Here is a 16,832-nt window from a genome sequence, read left to right as displayed (position 1 = left end):
TGTTAATCTCTTGAAGGGCCAAAGTTCAGGGAGGTTCACAATTAATCAGTAGCTCAAGGTCCGTCAGATAGGGCCCATATAGCCGAGGCGGTAAACGCACGGGTATTCAGCATGACCATGCTGAGGGTGACGGGTTCGATTCCCGGTCGGTCCAGGATCTTTTCGTAAAGGAAATTTCCTTGACTTCCTTGGGCATAGAGTATCTTCTAAAGAACACTAAGTTGAAGCTAGGCAGGCCAAGTCCCAGTGGTGACGTAGAGCCCCAAAGAAAAAGAAGAAGAAGGTTTTATTATTTTCGATGACCTACCAACCCCACCCAGTATCACGACATGCGAAGATCCACTATATCTATTTTCTAAGGAATGGCTGATAAAGTAAAAGTAGGTTTCGAAAAAGTAATGACTTTACACAAACAAATTATTATTACAAATTATATTCTCTATTTATTGCTTCTATTGAGATGTTCCCCTGCTTCTGTATCATTAGATTATATTACAATACTTTGGTTGACGTCCCGAAAAACTTCTGTACAACAGTATCAAAACAATAAAGATTAGTATCGTAATAGGAGCAATAACCAACCAAATTGTATTGTCATTATTAATCTCTTTCCAAGTAACATCGGGATCATTTCCATGAGGGTAGTTGCTCCCTCTTCGGGGATCACTTTCACTCAGGGGATCTGTCAACAGCTGAAGCTCCTCGGGTTCCAAATTTATATGCGACCAATTGTTACTGAACTGAGACGGACCTTTATCATCAGAAGCAGTGCCATCCATTACTTCGGCTTGGGCCCTATTGATGATCCAATCTCTATGGTGCACCACATCGACGAAAAGAGCTGCTCCACTAAACCACCCGTTTTCTCCTGCCATCGTACTTAATCCACAGAGCCGCGCCTCACAAACCAACAAAGATCCCTTTCCTGAGAACTGAAGCTTTTCATGTTCGGCCACGGTTCCGGAACAGATCAAAGCTTCCTGCTGAAATGCATTGTCGTCTAGTTTGGTATGAGAGCAGTAAGTCATCTCTATCTGTGACAGCTTCAGATCCTCTGGTAGCGGCGATGTTGGTTGTCGTCCAGAGGATATGTTTGAATTCAAACCACATAACGTGCACGTGGAATTCTTTTCCGGATCAGTGGCTAACTGTAACGATCCAAGTCTATTCGTAAAATGTATACTTTCGCTCAAACGTAGCACCGCCAAATTATTGATTTCCATACTCGGGTCATACTGCGGATGAGGCCAAATAGCTGCTACGTTGTGAACCATCGAACGATGCTTATTCGCGTCAGCCCAGCTGCCGTAAATGACTCGAATCTCGATGGCGTCACGGACAGCGTCTCCACTATAAACACACTCAGCCAATGTCAGGACATCTTGATCGGTTATCAAGGCACCACCACATAAGAATTCATCGCGGCCGTCTGTGCCCGTCAATTGGATTGAAATCACGTGCGAACATCCATGGCCTTCATCAATGCTGATGGCAAGCGTTGTTGGTAGCACCAGACATAGAAAAACTGCTCCGATGTGTGACGACGACGACGGTGCAACTGACAGCGGCATAATTGCGCCGATGCAAACCTCCTCCGGAATATCGAGAGGCGCAGTGCTAGAGATACGGGTGGAGGGCTCTCATCAACGCCGATATGGTTGACGAGGACCGTTGATGTCTACGGCACGGTGATAACTGTTCCGATGGCATCGACATAGAGTGACCTCTTCATCTGCTAGCGAATGTTAAATTCATTCAATTAGAATTCAATTTGATTAAATTTCGGCATACGCATGACGGGCCGTTGAGATAGACCAAACTGGAAAAATAGATATGTCTATAGCGTCTATTGCCTTTGGGCAGTTTTCAACTAGCATCAATTCAATACTATGCGTTCTCATACTCTTGTTTTCAGATTATTCTGACTTCATAAGGGGATTCACTTAAGGTGAATATAAAACGAAGCCACACCATGAATTTTCGAAAGCACAAATCTGAGGAATAGTCGGGGCCCGTGGCGTAGTTGGTCACACGTTCGCTTCTCATGCGGATGGTCATGGGTTTGATTCCCAGCCCCGGCACTTGCAATTTTTCGTCAGTTGCTCTTCACCGAGAGCGGCTGACACTGACCCTCTTCTGAGCCCCATGGCTCAAACGGACCCGGATACCTGGAAATCGGTGAACTGCTACTCATAACGGACCTCCAATCGGACTGGAATGAAACAACGGCCATCAATCATCCTTGTGCTCATCATTCTACCATGTAGTAGAAAAGTGAAAGCAGCAGAAAGGCAGCAATAAAGTAAAATAGAATATATCTAGGCGCTGTACAATACTGTAGGTGCAGCTGTCAATTGAAGTCGCTGACGTAGTGCCCTAGTGGACAATAGAGCTGTAAATTAGGTTAAGTGATTAAGAATAAAAAAAATCTGAGGAACAAAACATCGCACCGAGCTGAAAAGTGGTGACCAATCGATCAACTTTTCAGCTTTGTGTGATACTTGGTTCTTCAGAATTGTGCCTTTGAAAACTCAAGATGTGGCTTCATTCTATATTCACCTTAACAGCGTAAACCGCTTATTAAAGTTTATTCTGATTAAACGTCGCGATCACCAAGGCAAACTTTGATTATTTCATTCGCAATTTCCCCTTATTGTGAATGGTACAATACCGCCCTTTGGAGATACCAATCGGAATACACTCCCGTTCAAAAGTTTGGGGTCACCCCCTCAAAAACATGTCATTTTTTAGGCCCATATCTCCGCCAATTTGCGTCCGATTTCAAAACCCCAGGTTTCATTCAAAAGATAATAAGTCAAAGAAACTTTGAACATGATTTAAAAGAAACTTTTTCAAAAAATTTTGTATGTAAACTTAACCCAAAGTTGCCAAATTTTCTAAAAAATGAGTATAAACTTACGGCAGTGTCGCTGGAAGTTGGGTCGACCAAATTTTAAGATGAGAGCGGTATGACCCATTTTCTATTGGCTTTCAACTGCTTTTTACAGAACTTAGCTAAAAAATCTAGAAAAAAAGTTATTAAGTAAATTAATCCTTGATGTCATCGGCCAAAAGTTTGGGGTCACTATCGTCAAACATGGAAAAGTGATTTGTTGATATCTTTGTCATCTTTCATTCAATTTTAATTCTTCTTGGCTTATTTGAAACAAAATGAATGATACTTACTGCATGGACATTGAACCACACATATATGTTGAAATTTACATACTAAAACATAACGTAAAGTTGCCTCATTTTTTGAAGCGTGGTAAAATGTGCTAATTTTACATAACATTTTTATATACAAAAATTTTTTTTTTAATTTTTTTTGTGTATTTTAACTTAAATGCTAATTCTACACTCTTATACAAAAATCGTTAAATACGTTAAGTTGAAGACATCAAACGTAAATTTAGTTAATTATCTTTGAAATGGTCGGGGTTCTGCTAAACCGAACCAAAGACCATTTTTTGAAAAATTGAGTTTTCTCAACCATTGGGTGAAGAAAATGATGATCTTCCTTCCATGTAAAAATCCAGTAATTCTGACAGCTCTTCGTGGAGTAAATTCAAAATTTCTGTTTGGCAGAACAAAACATTATTTTGCATCCAACCAGAGTGAACTGTAAACCATTCGATAGAATTAGCAAAATATTTTAGTTTTGGTCCAGGTGATGAACATTTCAAGTTCTCCTCATCACCGTCAGATTTCTAACTGCTAACCGACTCACAGAAACAATCTGTGAGAGAAATAAACACGTTATTAGAAATATGGGTGTTTGAGGAACCAATTATGTTTCGATGGCGCTGATCGCCATTTTTCCAAATCACATTCAGCCAGGCCGAACCAAGTCCACAGCATTTTAGAATCAATTTATTCTCAACAATACAAAAACCAACTGGTTTTTAATACCAGCGTTATGTCGATATACTGGTAATTTAACACAGGAGCCGTCATTGAACAACAAGCCGTATTAGAATTATAAAGCTTGAAAAAAAAAATCAAACACTTGGTTCGCTTTGGCTGATCGAAAAAAGGCGTTTTCACGAAAACCATCCTTGAGAAGAATGTTTAGAACTTGATTCAGACTTAACGAAAGACCCTCAGCAAGGTAATATGACCTAGAGGTAATGCGCTTGGTTATCACTCAGATAATCTTTTTCATGGTTTTGAAAACTTTTTTTGCACTTAGTGCACTTTGGCAGAACATTTTCATGGTTTTCTTCGACCAGCATAAATTTGAAGTACCGTAAACCGGGGTCAAATTGATCTCCGGGTTGAAATTGATCAGTCGATTTTCAAGTAGATAAAGCATTTCTTGAACAGTTTCTCTACAGATTGCATCAAGTATCAGATTCCAACAGCACGATACCTAAAATAAAACTTTAAAAAATATGTTTTTTCTAACCGAAAAACGTCTGATCAATTTCGACCCGAAGATCAATTCGACCCCGGTTTACGGTACACAAATTGCTCCACATTCACATTTCAGGACCTCAGGGCATGCAAGGACATCGTTTGACATAATCACTCTTGCTCTGTGCCTCCACATGCACCGCTTATGAAGGAAAAGCATGGGTGGGAAAAGCTGAGCTGGGAGGGCTTCCGCCGTTCACATTTCAAACTATTTTGAGACCTTCGTGCTACCATACTATACGCGTCCTTTTTGATTCATGTAAAGGATTGTGAGTGATATCGATTTCAACTTGATAGACGATGAAAAATCGAGATTTTTTCACTGTCCAACTGGTTTCACCTGAAACAAAAAAAACACATTTAGCCAAACTGAACTATAAACCATTTTCTAATGTTTTTGATCAGCCAGAGTGAACTGAGTGCAAAGTACCAAGATATAATATGTAATTATATCAATGATTCCAAATAATTTACATGTATTCTTAATTTCTGATGGTTAATGAAGGCTTGTAAGTTCCATGTGTGCGGAAAAGTTTCAAATAATCTCCGCTGTTGTTTATTTGTGAGTGGTTGAACTTTAAGCTTAATTATTTCGGAATTATCTTTTTGGCGCTTAGTTCGGTTTAGCAGAACCCCGGCCAAATGAGCCAAAAATAATTAAAATTGATCTATAGATGACGAAGATATCACCAAATCACTTTTCCATGTTTTACGAAAGTGACCCCAAACTTTTGGCCGATACATCATATTGAGGGGTGACCTCAAACTTTTGGTCGATGACATCAAGGATTAATTTACTTAATAACTTTTTTTCTAGATTTTTTAGCTAAGTTCTGTAAAAAGCAGTTGAAAGCTAATAGAAAATGGGTCATATTACCGCTCTCATCTTAAAATTTGGTCGACCCAGCTTCCAGCGACACTGCCGTAAGTTTATATTCATTTTTTTTAGAAAATTTGGCAACTTTGGGTTAAGTTTACATACAAATTTTTTTGAAAAAGTTTCTTTTAAATCATGTTCAAATCTTGTACCGACTTTTCGAACCCTCTAAGCAGAATACCCTCTATGAATGAGTGTAATCAGTTTCGTACCTTTAATTTCGCCCTATGTTGCTTATCCTTTGACAGATACGCGTATTTCAACTACCACTTGTAATCTTCCTCAGTGTCAGTTAGTTGAGTGGATAACTGACACTGAGGAAGATTACAAGTGGTAGTCGAAATACGCGTATCTGTCAAAGGATAAGCAACATAGGGCGGAATTAAAAGGTACGAAACTGATTACACTCATTCATGTTCAAAGTTTCTTTGACTTATTATCTTTTGAATGAAACCTAGGATTTTGAAATCGGACGCAAATTGGCAGAGATATGGGCCTAAAAAAATGACATTTTTTTGAGGGGGTGACCCCAAACTTTTGAACGGGAGTGTATGTGTAGACCTCAATGGAGGCATTCGCTGCGGCATAGGTAGCATGTGGACAGTCTTCCCGAGCAGAGGAAAATATCAAAATAATAACAACGGAATCACGAAATCTGTTTTTATATCTCGGTTTGTTATTAATAACTTATTAAGTCATCACCGTTCCATAACATGTTCTGTTGGGCAATCTTATTTTGTTATGATCGTGCTCTTGGTATATTTTCTTTAAATTACATTTCAATAACATGTTTTGCTGTAGCACAAGTTCAGTTATTAATGTGTCATTGAGACTATACAAACATTTGATCATTAATATTACAACATAACTAGCTTTGCAATCAAAACTACACCATTCGAGATTTTCGTTATTCACATCATTCCGTGAGGAGCTGTAAGAGAAAATATTATTTTGTCATCAGTTCCTCTTCTTTCTGACATTACGTTTTAACTGTGACAGAGCCAACTTATCAGCCTTTTGTTTAATAAACACTTTGAAAAGTATCCCTGTTTTTTCGTCCCTATTTCAGTTAAGTATGAATATGAATATAGAGAGTGTAATAGAGTGTTAGCCATTTTATGAAACATTTTGGATTAACTGGTGGAATTCAAGGACGAACAACACTTTTTCGACAAAAATGTAAAAAAATAAGTCTTTAAGAAGAAGAACTCTATTGATTATTATTTTTAGGCATTTTATTTTTATTGATTTCACTGCATCGATCCCACTTAGATTCATTTGGATAAATGTGTCAATCAATGAGGTAATATTGTAAATTAATCTTTTAAACAATGAATCACCTAATAAAGGGCTTCTAAACGTCGGTAGTTTTTTATCTTAAGTTGTTTGGAAAACAACGAAACGAAAACTATTGTATCTCTCTGTTTTCGATAATAAATCGCTTGCGACAACAATAGCGTCCCAATTATGAATGAAACATTTAACAATAGATGCGTATCCCATTGAATTCATATGCGACTTTGGAGGAGTTCCTATCCGCAACGGAAAAAAAAAACAAATTTTGTTTTCAGATTGTTATCAATAACTTATTCATATCAAAATTTGTTATTAAAATATTTAAAAAATCACTGTTATTAAGTTGTTATTGAAACTAACAAAACATGTTGTTAAACAGGTCTTCCAGGAACATTTTTTTGTTATATTTTTTGTTATTTTGCCGCTTATGACAGACAAGTTTAGAACAGGATATGTTATGTAAATAACATGAAAATAACTCTTTCCGTTACTCAGTTATTTTTCCAAAATAACACATTATATTATTCTGTTGCTATTCCCTTCTGCTCGGGTCAGACCTTACTCGCCTTCTTTCTACGGTCAACCACACAGCAGACAACACACATTCTAAGGTTTGTCCCACTCATCCCGGATATCTACGGCCCGTATCAAAGGTGACCCTACGTACATATAAAGTTATTGAATTTTTGGAGCTAACTTATTTTTCTTCTTCTTCCTCACTGGCACAATGCCCGCATCTCATCTTAGTATTCCATGAGGACTTCTACAGTTATAGGAGCTTTCTCTACCTATGACCATTTTGCATGTATACATCGTGAGGGACGCACGAAGATACTTTATGCCCAAGAAAATCAAGGAAATTTCCATTACGTAAAGTACCTATACCGACCGGGAATCGAACACGTCACTCTCAACTAATATCGCTAAAAATAGTTTAATTTTTTTTTGTCTGTATTAACGAGATTTTTAACCCTAGGCTAGTTCATCTCGGGACCCACGCTTTAAAGCTATGTTCATTTAGAATCCGGAATGACAAAATCACGTATATCCCAGTGTCCTGAGTGCCTTGACTAGTCTGACTACACAGATAAAAATAATGAGATTTACACGTCATGTAAACTTCATTTTACTCATGTAAACTTAATGTTATGGACCTTACACAACTTTCTGAATGAAATTCGTTCTAGCCTGGATGTCTGTTCTCTGTGATCTAGCTAAAGTCAGAAGGACAACAGTGCCCTGGCTGCACTTTCACGACTAATAGCATATTTCAAGGTTTTCTGTTTAAAATTCGGAGAAATTCCTGGAATGTATATTCTGAACAAAGTTGTAGATAAACGAAAAACTTATGTACATTATGTTATATTTAGTAATTGTGAAAACTTTTAAAGTAAACTTGGCTAGCCACGTCGGGTCAGTTATCATGTTCAGTAGGACGATTTGGTTTAATATTTTTTCCCTAACTCCATAGGTTGATGATTGCTTTGTTCCCCAAATTTACTCCTCTCAGATGCCGATTAATCCTGAAAACTATAAAAATAGAACACTCTATGGAGCGTATTTCCTCCAAACATAATTGACACATGACCCTTATCAGCAACACTCACTCCACGGGTATCCCATCGCAAAAACAATGCCAACAAAATTAGCTCCCTATTTTAGTGGAGCTTGTCCTGAAAAGTCTTTTAAGCCCAACAACACGAACTCCTTTCAATCGTTAATGAAGTGTATCTTTTCTCTTATCCCACTTTTCCTTTACAGAGCATCTTCTCAGAGTCCGTTGATTGTAGCGACCCATCTTTCACATCGTATATCACCGTGTCCCCGAGTAGGAAAATCTGTCTGGCAGAGTGACATCTGCCAACTTGCGAAGGCGAAACGACCCTCATTTCCTTTTGCGCAATCTTTGCCGGCAAAAGGGTTGGTGGTAAATTTTTAATAATCACACCGGAAAAGACTCAATCCTACACACAACTTAGGACAAGGTGTAAGACAGCCTTTTAAAGAACCAACCCAAACAGCCCGAAAACCGTGAAAAGATGGCAAGCATGGTTCAACCGTCGACGGCGGCACGGTCGCAACAGGTGCTTCAGTCTCAACAGCACCAGCAGCAGCAGCAGCAAATAGCTATCGAGATAGCTGCCGAGCCGGTGCCACATCCTCCGCAGCAAATCCACCATCACCATCAGGAGCTACAGGCTCATGCCCTGCTAGTCCAGTGCCAGCAGCAGCAGCAGCCCCAATCGCTGCCGACGCCGAACGTTGACATCGTACTGCGGGAGTCTACCCGCGCCAATCTGATCAGTCGGAAGAAATCTTCCGGCGCCGGGGAGCACCACCGAAGGAGCGGCAAGTCCAAGGACGACAAGAACGAGGGGAAATCCGTGTACCGAAAGTTCTTCAAGCGCATCAAGACGATACTGGATGGAGCGGATCCCACCACGAGCAGCAGTGAGTATTCCATGGGGTTGTGGGTTTCAACACCATCATTGGGAACCATGAATGTGGAACAGTGATTCCTAATCAGAAGATATTCTGAACTAAATGCTGGAGAATGTGGGACACTTAATAATCTCAATATCTGGGCTGGGGTCTATTTCTCTTCGGAGCAGATTTTTTTCGTAATGGAAGTATCTTTGAAAGTGCTGACAGAACACTAAGCTATGAAGTAGTTTCTATTTAAGATGTAATGTTACTACATGAAGAAGAAGATTCATGCAAGAAAGTTGAACACCACTGACGAAGATCATTGTCAGTTCGTATACTTTGTTGCTCCCCCTTTATGGTGGCTTGCTCCTGGGAGGATAATTGAAACTCTGGCTGCGATTGCGATTGAGACATTTCGCTGGGTCGGGATTGGCGGGTGCAACGCTTCTCTCGTGCTCCGTATTCATCAGCAGTATATACATCTTTATGGGGCACTTTCATTCGGAAATAAATTGTATTCGTCTTGACTGTAAAAGCAATTTTGCAAAGGCACGTGCTTCACTTTCGGGAAACGTCGATAAATTTGAATAGACGTTTTAATTACACAGTGGATTAACTGAAGCATGAGAATTGCTTGCACTTTCACATTTAAAGTTGATTTTATTGAATTGCAAGAGAGGAATGAAATTGTGCCATACTAGACATCAAAAATTGATGGATTTCATGATATTTTTCCTTGTTTCTCGTCATTTTGCTTTGTAACCTTAAAAGACGTAATTTATGGTAAACACGTAGTTGTTTTTGAGTCTAAAGCGATAAACGTGAAGCGACAAACCAAGTCCAAACCGGATTCCTGGTTTGTCCACAAACTTCTCGTATTATAAACTACTTTAAATTACATTGGAAAAGAGTTTTGTCGTGTCTGCAATCTAAACTAAAAGGGGGTGAATTGGCACAAACAACTCTTACTGAAAAAATAAGATGAGTTTAAAGCTGAGCAGCATTCTCTGCCCAAGTAAAAAACAATGTTTGAAATACTACTCGAAATTTGAAAATTTCATATTTTTTTCTTCATTTGTAAAGCCTTTTAACCACTGCGTTCATTATTTAGAAATATAGTGGTATTACCCATATTTAATTTAGTGCTAGTCAAATATCCTGTCACAATTGAGCTGTGATGGACAATGGTCGATGTAACACCTGATCCCAACTAAGCAGGGTTTTATGAACCTTTTTGCTTGCTTGGATGTATCCGTGGCATTCCAATTAGATTCTACCATGGATATTTCCCAAGTTTTTAGTTTCATCCGAAGAGTACACTCAGTAACTCCACAGAAAGGTTCAGGGCCTACAAAGCTTGATGCCGCACCCTGTCTGGCTAAATTGTCGGCGTTTTCATTTCCCAGAATTCTACAATGACTGGGCACCCAGTATAAAGTTACATCGTTCCTACTGGCCAATTGCTTCAGAGAAATCATGCATTCCCACACTAGCTTTGATAGATAAGTGAAAGCTTTTAGCGCATTTAGAGCCGCCTGACTGTCCGAAAAAATACAGATCTTGGCAAACCTATAGCTTATTTTCAGACAAATGTTGGCACACTCTAGGATGGCTTGAACTTCCGCTTGAAATACAGTGGGACTGCATCCCAAGTAACACAGAAAACATCTTTGAGAATAAACTTTAAAAAAGACGTTGTAGTATAGTACTATTATCGTATTTGTACACATATTATGTTGAAATCATGTTTTAACTTTGTTTGACAATAACAAGTTACTGAAAAATGTTATCATCCTCACTACAAGTTAAAATAACGTAAATTTAACGTTGGTTACACAAGATATTTGTGTCATCGTTTTCCTTCAATTGAAGATGATATGTAACATCAGTAGCACATAGTTATAACCTTTGAGCTCAAACATGTTATTAAAACGTTGTTTTCACGTACTAAATACATCAATGTACAACATTATCAGTTTGATATCTCTTCTCACTGACTTGATCGCATACTTGATCACTATTTAAGAAACATCTCTTTCACTTAAAAATTCAAGGCAATCCAACTTTACCTAATTTTATGCTTTGCGGTTTGATCCCGCTACGGGGTAACAAATGGGTTAATAGCCTCTAGAAAACTTGGCGCAGACCACCAAGCAGACCACAGTCACCATGGCTCGAAAGATGGGCGCCACCATTCAAATTTATTTGCATGGCAGGCCTCCCGTCACCTAAAAATCATTGGGGGTACTTACGTGGCGGCTAAATCTCACTTACCAGCACAGTTTTTACACTATTTTTGATCCCGCGAAACATACTAAAACAATTAATTGGTATTCGTTCTAGGAAACGCACTCAAACTTTGTTATTGTTATACCTATGTTCAAAACAGGTCATCCAAAACCAAAAATGACATCGTCGTATGCTATTGGGAAGTAGATGTTCAAAATACGTTGCTATGATGTTTTTTCAATGTACTTCATTCGATTCTAGTGGTATTCGACAAACATGTTATTGAGATGTATAGTTGTCGTAATTTGAACGTATTTCTAGAACTTTGGGTTTTTCCGGATATCAGGCCAGACCAAGTACAGTGCCTGCTAAAAAGTTTCACACTACCATTTTTTATATATGTATAGCCGTTCATCTACGGATATTTCTGCTAATAATTATCCATCTGGAACATTTTAAATATGTAATTAAATAATATAATTTCCTGATTGATAACGAAGACAAATTCTACAGTCTAAAAGAACATCATTAATACATCATAATTGAAAATAACATCCCAAAACATTCTGACGGTACTTTGTCAAGAAGCCACCATATTGCATGTCTGAAAATTTGTTTGAAAATTTCTTACAAACCACAGAGATGTCAAAAAACTTCCTTCTTATTTCCAATCCGATGGAAAGCGAATGAATTTATGACGAAGAAAAGTGCTTATTTCACCATAAATTTTGAACGGCACATGAAATAAAGTCATAGTGCCCAAACATCGAGATAGTAAATCACAATCGAAATGTAAGGCCCGATAATTATTTTGAGCCATCACTAAATACTGCATGTATAATAAACGCCATATTTATTTGCTGTGCGTGATTAATAAATATTAATTTCGTGCCAGCAATAAGTAAGTTGTCATGATGTTGCTGAGAACATATTCGATACATAATTTTATGTTATAACAATGTATTGAAAAACATCTTCAGTAACATCAAAGATGTTTTATAAGCCGCCATTTTTTGCGCTTTTTCGGTTATATAAGTGTATGAGAATACGTTTCCCATATTTGAAACAAAACATGGATGTTTGTATGAAACATGTATTATATACAGTATTATAACAAATTGTGTTACTTGGGGCATCCCATTGGTATAGCCTTACTGATACCAGGGCCAAAACACCAGCTCCAGTATTTTCTCCCATCTTGACCCACCAGTATCAAATACAATAGAACCTGGACGTAAAATTTGGCCCCAAACATAGCGACATGGGAACATCATAGTTGGTTTTCGTTATCATCCAATCTTCTACTGTTTTTATGTCCATGTTTAATTTGAAGTCTTTGATGATCCTCAAATGTCCAACAAGATCTCCGTCTAGGACTTTGTTATAACGTATAAACTGCTGGGCACTTTTTGCTGCTTGTAGTTTAACAAATTGATGCAATGACAGTATATTAAGAAGGGCATCCAAAGCAACTGATGAAGTGTTTTTCATTGCTCCTGTCATATATATACAAGCAAGTCTTTGTAGCTTACTTAGCTTCTTTTGAGAGGTTATCTCATTTGTTTTGGGCCACCAAACAAGTGAAGCATAAGTAATCTTAGGTCTATTGCAGCATAGATCCAGTGAATCGTGTTAGGTCTAAGACCCAAGGTTTTTCCTAAGGCTTTGCTGCAGACCCAAAGGGCATTGGTACCCTAGGTTAAAACATTGTATAAATGTGAATTCCAATTCAGTCTTTTGTCCAAAGTTACCCCAAGATGTTGAACTTCTTCTGAGAACTGAATTAGAACTCCATCTAAAGAAGGTTCAGTAAGATTTATTTTTAAGGCACCATTTGATGGTAACATTCAACGCAGATTGTAGCCGGCTGAATATCGTGTCGTCATATTTTCCACGTATCAGAATAGCTACATCATCTGCGTATCCAATAACCTCAAAGCCTTGATAGATGAGCTTTTCAAGGAGTTTGTTCACTACCAAAGACCACAATAAGGGCGATAGTACTCCTCCTTGAGGACAGCCCTTCACAGATCTTACTGATAGTTGCGCACCTCCAAGAACAGAAGAGATCTCTTGATCTCTAAGCATCGATATTATCCATTCAATAATGCATTTATTCATGCCCCTTGCTTCCATTCCTGAACGCATTGAGCTGTAGGTTGCGTTTTATCGAATGGTCCTTCAATGTCGAGAAAAGCTACCACGCTATTTCCTTGGCTATTTCCTTGGCTATTTCCTTGGCTTGAAACGATTTCTCAATTTTTCTGACTAGCGACTGTAGCGCTGTTATGATAGATTTACCTGTTTGGTAAGCAAATTCGCTTAGAGGCATTTCTACTAAGCTGATAGACTTGACAAAGTCATCCCCTATTATCTCCATGGTCTTTAACAGAACACAAGAAAGGCTTATGGGTCTGAAGGCTTTTGGAGTTGTTTTGTCCCGTTTGCCAGCTTTTGGGATAAAAACAACACGAACCATACGCCACGCCTTAGGTATGTAAGCTGAAGTAATACTGGCTCTGAATATTTCGGTTAAAAGCGGACAAATCGCCTCTTTTCCATGTTGAAGTAAATCTGGGAAAATTCCATCTTTCCCGGCAGATTTGAAAGGTTGAAAAGAACTCAATTCCCATTCGACCCTCGACGGTGTGAAGATTCCACAAGCTTTTTGATAGGCATTGGTCGACCACGCATGTCTTGCCTTATCTGAGTCCTGTTCTTCATCCGAATAAGGAATCGATCCTAGGAAGTGAGTTCTTATCATTACTTCCAATGTTTCAGAAGAATCAACAGTAAAACTGCCATCTTCTTGAAGCCTTGCAGCCGTAGGAGCGTTATTGTTGTCTTTATATACCCGTCTTCCGTTTGGCTAGCCTTAATTCTCTGTTGTATTCTGTAAGGGCTTGTTTATACTGAACCCAATCAGATGTAACTTTTGCTTTATTGAACAATCGTCTAGATTTCTTCCTCAGTTTCACCAGCTCGTTATTCCACCAAGGAACATCCCTGTTGGATGACTTCTGTCGGATTGGGCAACTAGCATAATATCATGGAATCATTTTATCAATTTTCCAACTGTGAAACAGACAATATCTTCTCACCCTTATATGAATTTCCATTTATTAAATAAAAGCTGTAGAGGTCCCAGTTAATTTTCTTTGGGTTTCTATAGCTTTCAATTAAATTTGATCCGGCTTTATAATCGAACTTGATATGTTTGTGATCTGACAATGATTCCTCATCAGAAACATGCCAGTTCGCGATCTTATCTGATAGCAGATAGCTAAACCGTAAGATCTAAAACTTCCTATCGAATACCATAAATAAATGTTGTTGTTTATTGCATATGTCTATGTTATTAGACGAAATGTAATTCAGGAGATCCTCACCTCTTTTATTAATATCTGTATAATGCAATAATTAACAAAACTTACGACCAAAGACGGAGGCACATCATCAACGTCTCCCGGAAAATATGCAGAAGCAATACATGCCTCAGTTTTTCCCTGGATTGTTGGGACCTCCATTTAATCGCAACAATGTCTCTTGTAAGAAACTCAGTAATTGGGACAAATTTTGTTCTCATACTTACTAAAATGGCTGTTCTTGGATTGGGCTCACTTTAGATCCACAATTCTGTGAAGAGCAACCCGTTACCCTTCCACTATTTACCCAGGGCTCTTGAATTAATCCCACGTCACGAAAAAAATGTCATGTTTTTTTGGTCCTATACCATTTTTGACAACTTTAGGCCCCTTGAGGGACCACTTAGCCTTGAGATACGGACTTCAAATTTTACCACGATCATTTCTTAGCGAAAACAATCATTTTCCAACAACGAACCTATTACATTTCCAAATTTTGCAAAATAAGCGACGGCCTACTCGGGCACCGTTGACGGTTAGGTTTTTATTAGACTCCCCTAACCATCCATTCCTAAGCACGGTACGCATTAACCGCATGACACCATGAATTAGAGGTCGCCTGTTTGGTGGACTTTTACCACCGGATCAGACAATCCGTAGTGATATTCTTAACCAGTTGAAGGAACTGCTACCGCCACTACACGGCCCTCTAGGCTGATCGGGAATAGACATTAATATTGAGCCCGAACAGACGGCTAATACCTTCCAGAGTTGCGCAATATCAGTCTTATCAGGTGACTACTGATATTGTACAATCGTCACTATCACTCCAGGCCGTTCAACATCAAAACGACAATGACAGGGTACGACCTGATATTGACCCGCACTCTAGATCACAATCATTGCAACTGTTGTGATAATTTAGTAGGTTTCGCCAAAACTCAATATTTTTTTGTGACAAACATGCAAAACTTGTTATTTTGTACCACATATTAAATTATCATCTTGGTAAATCTTCATTTGAATTTTAAAGATGGCCTATCAGTGATTTCCACACACCATCACAGTCAGTCCAGTTCTGATGGGACAAGGAAAGTGACGGTGACTCAATAGAGCGATTTGCTTACCATTGACAGTGACAGAGTGCAACTCTGATATCTTCTCCAATAGATATTGGATGACTAAATCTAAAATCCAAGTTCTTCACATAACCTTCAATACTGTGCGGCAAACTTCTGATAGCCTCTTTTAGTTACAGTGTCTCCTGTATCTCCTAAACACGCAAACAACTGTTGCAATTTCGGGCACTTACAATTGTTGAACATAATCCTCATCGATTGGCTCAATTATGTGGTCCAATAAAATATTAAACGATCCCATTACCATTCTCCCGCAGGCCTTTACCTATAGGTAAGCCCGTAACGCAATTCGAACGAGTCCAAATCACACCGATTACCATTGTTGTGCAATGCAAATTCGATTTCACTACATCCCCAATAGCATTACATTAATTGATCCAAATGAAATCATGTAGTGGCTGAAATTGAACACAATCCCTTATTCAGGGCTGAGGTTGCGAGCATGCTTTGTTAATGGGTGACAATACGTATTCCTGTTAGGGACCATCCATTAGGTACACGTTACGCTTAGAAGGAGAGATGACGTATTCGGTCGTGAAGAGTGGCTGGGGTCAGGCATGTCAGTTTCCATATCTATCGGGCCGTACTTAATGAACGCTCCCCGGGTATCGGTTTCCTAGTGTCAAACGTCACCCGTTTTTGCTGCTTGGTAGTTGTTGTACATCATACCGAGGAACTATTAAATTTTAATGATGTGTAACCGACAACACGCTAACTACACACACCAGCGACCGTTAGGAAAGCGCTACCACACCATGGCGAGCCAGCTGCATCCGGGGAGGGGAGGATGTTCTAAAACACATCCTGAAAGGGAAGCGACTACATAAAAAAAAAACAAGATTTTTCTTAACGAAACAGTAATTGAACTTCTATTTATATTACCGGTCAGACAAAGGTCTGGAGTCGTCTTCTTTCGACTTGATTCATGGCTGTGTGCCTCCAGTTCTGCCATCTGCGAAAGGTCCGCAAATCGACCTCCACTTGATCGACCCACCTTAACTTTTGCCTTCAAAATATCATCTCAACAAAATCAAGTGATGTGTTGATGGAAATCGCACTTCTATCGGCTTCATTAAAATTCTT

At 38.8% G+C, this 16,832-nt stretch overlaps 1 protein-coding gene across 4 annotated transcripts in view; it reads left to right on the top strand.

The window, feature by feature from the left end:
* The window catches only part of LOC109409613 (Kv channel-interacting protein 4), a 353,865-nt gene that overhangs the window by 191,173 nt on the left and 145,860 nt on the right, over window positions 1-16,832 (top strand). For all 4 annotated transcript variants that reach the window (XM_062850900.1, XM_062850898.1, XM_062850899.1 and 1 more), the window contains exon 3: window positions 8,351-9,040. In XM_062850900.1, coding sequence (XP_062706884.1) covers window positions 8,629-9,040 — 412 coding nt within the window. In that variant the 5' untranslated portion in view covers window positions 8,351-8,628. The remainder of the gene's footprint in view (window positions 1-8,350; window positions 9,041-16,832) is intronic.

This window comes from Aedes albopictus, chromosome 2 (genome assembly GCF_035046485.1).
Source record: "Aedes albopictus strain Foshan chromosome 2, AalbF5, whole genome shotgun sequence".
Lineage (NCBI taxonomy): Eukaryota > Metazoa > Arthropoda > Insecta > Diptera > Culicidae > Aedes > Aedes albopictus.
This window is presented reverse-complemented; position numbering and strand designations above follow the sequence as displayed.